General features: G+C 41.6%; 1 protein-coding gene across 2 annotated transcripts in view; it reads right to left on the bottom strand.

Moving 5' to 3' along the window:
* Window positions 1-1,217: 1,217 nt before the first annotated feature.
* Window positions 1,218-6,637, bottom strand: part of LOC108670413 (INO80 complex subunit B) — a 9,363-nt gene continuing 3,943 nt past the window's right edge. For both annotated transcript variants that reach the window (XM_018157887.2, XM_018157888.2), the window contains exons 4-7: window positions 6,136-6,346; window positions 5,248-5,348; window positions 4,616-4,791; window positions 1,218-2,371 (exon numbers count right to left, since the gene is read on the bottom strand). In XM_018157887.2, coding sequence (XP_018013376.1) covers window positions 2,221-2,371; window positions 4,616-4,791; window positions 5,248-5,348; window positions 6,136-6,346 — 639 coding nt within the window. In that variant the 3' untranslated portion in view covers window positions 1,218-2,220. The remainder of the gene's footprint in view (window positions 2,372-4,615; window positions 4,792-5,247; window positions 5,349-6,135; window positions 6,347-6,637) is intronic.

Here is a 6,637-nt window from a genome sequence, read left to right as displayed (position 1 = left end):
ACTTCTTGAAAGAAAACATTGATACTGCACAGGTACAAAGATTTCGATTGAGAAGTATATCCAGAGGCAAGACTCAAGTCGTTAAATTTATATCAAAATTTTTTTCTCAACGAAGTGTTTTGCCACGCGTTCAACCAGATGATTAAAGTTAGGCTGGGAGGCCGAATTCTAATGTTATGACACGCTTTCTCGCCCAGAGGGGCAACGTACTTTGATACGTGAAGTTTTATCACTTCCTTTAAATTGGCGACCACTTACCCATAAATTTAACGGTCATTAGTCAGGTTAAAGAGTTGCTGGGTTTTAGGAAGGCGACTTATTATCTGTTACTGGACGAGGTATACAGATCCCAGAAGGTATATAAAACGAGGTATACAAATCCAGAAGAATGAACTTCAATTTGAACCTTCATTTTCTGTTTAGTGCAAGTTTATAGGCTTTGAGCTTTAGGGAAAGCACGTGGAGAAATTGAGCTTTTTCAATTTTAAGTATCAAAGTCAATTTGTATGAACACGTAATTATATTTTTGATGGTTGTAGCGGTCTGTGCGATATGCATAATAAATGAGCTGGAACTGTAATTACCCCTATAGGTAGGTAGACGTCTCGGACAAATTTACGGCCGGACACGCGGCCGGTCTCACGGCAAATCCCCAAATTCAATGACCAAGAAATATCTCCCGAAGTAACGAACGTAGCTCGATGAAACTTGGTACACGTATTCATTATGACCTAACGGTGATGTTTAGCTCGTGACAAAACTTTCCATTTCACCTACATTCGTGAGTTGTGGAACAATTCGGGCCGAAATTTGCCGTTACCAAAAAATTTCTTCTAAACTACTGTACAGATTTGAACGAAACTTTAAGCATACAAACCTAACCTCCCAACGGTGATTTTTAGCTCTTGACAAATTTTTCGATTTTCCTTTCGTTTTCGAGTTTTTTTTTTCATTACACCTTCATTCTGAGTTATAGGGCAAATACAGGCCGAAATTGGCAGTGACACGAATCACAATGTGACAAGCTCGGGGTAATTAATGGATTCTTGGTTGCATCTTCATCTTAGGCAATCATGTACAACCAATAATGTCGTCCTTTAGTTCTGTGGAAGGGGTAGACACGTTTGTGGGCGCATTAGTTGATGCTATCATACCAGTAAGGTAAAGTAATAGTTAATAGCTTTACAGCTGAACCAACGGGCCAAGAAAACACAGTAGATAATTCAGAGCCTTTACTACAGGATAATGTTCATATCATCTAATCAATCTAGTTATCTCACAAAAAAACTCCGTGAACTAATTAATGAGAGTAAGCGATTTCGTTCCGAATACCATTGAACGTCAATTTAAATCCCTGCATTAGACATCTCTTTAAATTTTCTCAGGGCATCATGATGCGCAGGCGCAATATTTCTGACGTGAATGAGGCCAAATGAGCGCCGAAGACTTTTAACAAACGTCTTGAGACATCGCGTCAGGAAACGTGTCGTACGCGTCTCGCGTGTTACATGCGTCTAATTTATTTCACCAGCATATTTTTATTTGTATTATAATCGCCTTTTAATTTTCTACCCTCTCCAGGATATGAAAATTTTAGACTTCGCATGCATGCGTTAAAAATTTTGAAGAAACCGACAGCTTTCAACCGAAAGTTGAAATTCCGCCGAGTTTGGCCATTGATTGAGTAAATATTGGAGACCGCTGCAGCACAGAGAAAAAAATAATATGCAAGCCTTCAAGCGATCATCATTCCTTTGCTTCGCCGGACTTCAAGGAAATTTTTCAACATTTCATACCGCGGAATTCGTAAACCTAGAATCACGCCTAATATGACATACAGCCAATCGCTCCCAAAAATGGGTAAGTCGAAAACACGCTCTACGGACGTCATTTTCGGAGAACCAAATTGGCGGGCACTAGTTTTGATTCATTCGTCTCGATTTGCTACACACACAATTTTTGCCAATGCTTGGCTGGGGCCAACGCTTTGGCCAATTCTTGACTGTCGCCAATGCATTTGCGAATTCTTGGCTGGGGCAAATGCTTTTGGCAATTCTTGGCTGAGGCAAATGCTTTTGCCAATTCTTGGCAGAGGCTAATGCTTATGCCAATTCTTGGCCGGGTCTAATGATTTTGCCAATTCCTGGCAGGAGCCCATGCTTGGTTGGGGCAATGCTCTTGCAAAAAATGACTGGTTTTTGGCAATGCTTAGAGGCTGGCTCAGGCAACGCGAGCTGTAGGGTTGTCAGTGACAGCAAGATTGGTCTTGTAACAGGCGAGGCTGCACAGTGCAACGCCCGTCCTTGAGCAGGAGTAGCGCTTCAGGTTTCCGCATCCAGCAACGCCACACATCACAGGCTTGGGTTTCTCTCTGAAATAGGGCGGTAATTGAAAATTACATCGAGTAGAAAATTTTTTAATCAACTTAATAACAAATTAGGAATTGTTGTTTGTTTTAGTGGCCTTAGTTGCTAGCGCTTCGGACCGGGCTATCTCGCGCCGATTGTCGCGTTGGGAGTCATGGTCTGAGATTGGGGACATCACATGTATTGGGGTGCATAACACGTTTTATGGTATATCACATGCCAGGTTATATACTGTCGAACATATTTATCGCCCTTAAGTATTCTATGAGTCGGTCGACATTATAATGGCCGTATTCTGGTTGGGCCAAGATACTTTTTAGGTGTGTGTTGGGGTCATTTCGACATAGTTGAGGGAAGAATTGCCGTCGGGCATCACTAGAAGACGGGCACTGACAAAGGAAGTGGGTCACGGTCTGGGGCACTAGGCAATCCATACAATAAGGTACAGGCAAGCGTTCCATGAGGTGGCCAAGGGTGATTCTGGTGTGTCCAATGCGATGGTGGGTGAGGCATACCTCCACCCGGCGCACGCGGTGAGACGAGGACGGCCAAAGCCTTATACTCTCTTTAATTTGTCGGAGTTTGTTATTTACAAGGCGCGTCCATTCTCCCTGCCACTCATCTAGTAGTTTCGTGCGGAAGATGGAGTAATGATCCCGGTAGGGTACTTCATCATTCCAATGTGGCGTCCCTTCAGCCTCTGCACGGCTTTAAAGCTCATCCGCGGCTTCGTTGACTGCTATCCGAACATGGCCGGGGACCCAGCAGAATGTGACTGTCTTCTGGCGTGCGTTGAGTCGAATTTTAGCCATCTATGTATGGCAGTCACCAGAGGATGCGGCGAGTTGTAATGTAATAGCGCTTGGATAGCACTCTTTGAGTCGCTAAATATACATATCTCCATGTCCTCGCTCTCCTTTGCAATTGCAATGTCATATAAAATGCCGCATAGCTCTGCCGTAAATATTGAAGAGTAGCCATGTAACTTCAGCGAGCTCCTCGCAGCGTCGCTCACCGCTGCGCATCCAACTATACCATCGTCTTTGGAGCCATCGGTATATTTGTGCATGTCGCGTCTGTGGCATGCGCTGATGTGATCGAGGAACAGAGACCTAATGTCATCAGTTGAGTGATCGCATTTCCTGCCCTGCATGAAGCCAGTGCAGACCATGGAGGGGGAGAGCGACGAGCGAGGGGTGTTAGAGAAGCTAATGGGTTTAGTCTGCACAGTGAGATGCAGACGGGCACAGGTCTCGACAAATTGGGAAATATTTTTGCACCAAGTATTGTGAAACGAGAGCGAACTTAGACATGAATGGCATTTGCCAAATACTTCAAGAAAGGCGGCGAAGTGAAAAATCGAAACGTGGACAATAAAATTGATAAATAATAAGCTTGAAAGAAAGCATTAAAGATAATAACTTTGTCAAGGAAAAATTATTACAAGAAAAAAGCTCCAAGCTTCACAGAATGTTCCTCCAAAAAAGACCATTTTTTCGTCTGATTGGCCTAGCAGGAAATCTTAGTTAAAACGGAAAATGACGTCGGTCTCTCGTACCAATTCTTTCAGCTAAATCATCACTCTCATTATCGTTAATATTTATGGCAAAATTTCATGTGATATATAAATCCTCATAATAAAAGATGGATTCACCAAGTGCAAGAAAAATATTTAATCTTTTGTCTGCTGACACCAAGTTTAGTTACCAGTCCTAAATATAAGAATAGTACCATTAATAATGTAATAAGTATCCATAGAACAAGGGTATACTTTTTTCTACTGACGGTTACTCATTGCCAGAATTTTAGGATACGAATAGCATTGAGGATGAAAAAATGTATTAGTTAATTAAATTTCTCTGCTAATCTCTGCAAGAAGATAGGTGAGGCTGACCTCACAGTGACAGGCTACTGAGGCAAGTAGCTAGCATTGATATTCGAACAGAATTGATGACATTTAATTTATCTTCATACAAGGGACTTACTTTAGCAAGAAGATAAGATTACTACCAGGCAGTGGCACGCTGCAGAGGCAAGTAGCTGGCCTTAATATGCGAATAACATTGATGACATTCAATTCATTTTCATACAAGGAACTTTTTTCAGCGAGAAGATAAAAATAAAAATTAGTACCTCGCAGTGGCGCGCTGCAGAGTCAAGTAACTAGCCTTAATATTCGAATAGCAATGATGACATTTAATTCATCTTCAGTCAAGCGACTTATTTCAGCAAGAAGATAAAATTAGTACCTCGCAGTGGCGCGCTGCAAAGGGTAGTCGCAGTGCGGCGGCAGGCTAATGTAGACGCCGCTAGCGTCGCTACGGTACGAGAACATCACCACTTCGCTCGTGACGGCCTTCTTCGGGTAAGCTGACCGCAGTAATTTGGGGTCTTGCTTCTTTAGTAATCTGTCAACGGTCTTCCTCTGAGGAAAAAAATATCCAATTATAACAAGCTAGGAAGAATGTTCATAACATCATTTCAGAAGCTAATGAATGCAACAATGAGGCAGGGATCAATTTCAGGGAAAAAAATTCAAAAAGAATTCCTAAGCAAAACTCGTTACTTCTGGCATAACATGAGGATGATAACATCGATATTTTGTATGCAAGTCACCAGCTAATCAAAAGCAATTACAAAAATAAAAAAAATTTCAGGACGATATTAGGTGCGAGGCTGAGGGTCAATGCCATAACTCACTGTAGTCCATACAGCAGCGGATTTCTCGTGTGCTTGACGAGTTTGGTTTGGAAATCTGGCAGCGATAAGCTGACTCTTAACTATATTTGATAAGTAGTATGACCTCGTATTGAGGGTGGAGCTCAACTTAATAACTCTTAACTATATTTAATTATGGCCTCGTATTGAGAGTGTAGAGTACCTTGTCTTCCTCACGTTTGACGAGCGCCTGCGCCTTACGCCGCTCGCTCTTGAGCGCCCTCTTCTCCAGCATCTCCCGCGTCACGACCTTCTCCTTGAAACCTGCACGTGGCACGGCAATCTTATGGCGAGCAGCTCGGCACGCTTTACATCACATTCAACAATGAAATGCATACTAACACACACATTCAACAATGAAATGCATACTAACACACACATCAACATCAAGCTTGTCCTGCTCTACAGTCGACGCCAGAGATCTGAGGTGAATTGCACGCAAGTATTCGCTCAAAAAAAACGCAACAAGCTGAGTTAATTATGAACATAACCACTTTCTGCCATTACAATACAGTTCATAAATATGATTTGCATTACATAAAGGAATTCACTCAAACACACAAAATATGAGCACAAGAAATGTTTTAAAAGATATCCAGCTTGATTAGCACAAAATGGTTATAGTGAATCAAGATCACTGAAATAATACATACCATACTTTCAAACCACCACAAGAATATTTGTATCAGCAGAAAACAATGGTAATGCATATATTAGGTAGATTTTACAATTCATATTTTTTTAAGTAACCAATCTTTCTACAATAAGTCTCAGATCACGCAAATTTCACTAACATTAGAGTCAGTAGAAAACTTGACCAAGGTTCTTTCCTATCAGAAGGTGCACGTGGAACATAGTTTCTGCTCTGTCAATGCATCAAACTGGTCCAGGTTATCAAAATGCTCACGCATTGAGCAAAACTGCAAACAAACTTGAGTGCTTCATTTTTACATTTTCCATAATAAATCTGCAGTAATAAACTGAACTTGACTAATTCAAGCTCATACTTTTCATTTCAAAAACGTGCAGTTTATCAAGTAATTTGTATAACCTGAAGGCAATGCCACCAAAGGCTCGGGTGGAATCTGATGAGGACTGAGACAGGCTGTGTCCTGAACACTGACATCAGCAGCATCAGCAGTGGGGGGAGGTGTGCTGACTGACAGGTCATCAGCATCAGCAGGCCGTTGCTTGTCAAGGAGGGCGCGCTGTCTCGCTGTCAGAAGGCGTGGATTACGCAACCTCTTCAGTTCGTCGTCGACCTGACCATGCAAAATGGATCATAATAAGTTAGAATGGAAAAGTGTCTTAGCATGAATAAATAGCATTAACAGTTGGTGAAGCTGGAACAACAGAATATAGTAATTAACACGTTTTTCTTAACTCAGCTTCGCGTTTGTTTGTTTGTGGATTTGTTTGTTGTTAACATTGACAACAAAAATTAGCCCACTTCTGATTGCTCTAGAGATCTGAAATTCGGCATGCAGGCTATTTTTGCCTAACAATTTCAGATACAATCATAAAAACTAGCAATTAGAGACCTAAATTAGCTT

The sequence above is a fragment of the Hyalella azteca genome, unplaced genomic scaffold (genome assembly GCF_000764305.2).
Source record: "Hyalella azteca isolate HAZT.00-mixed unplaced genomic scaffold, Hazt_2.0.2 contig5464, whole genome shotgun sequence".
Taxonomy (NCBI): Eukaryota; Metazoa; Arthropoda; class Malacostraca; order Amphipoda; family Hyalellidae; genus Hyalella; species Hyalella azteca.
Note: the sequence above shows the minus strand (reverse complement) of the source record. Positions and strands in the feature narration are given on the sequence as shown.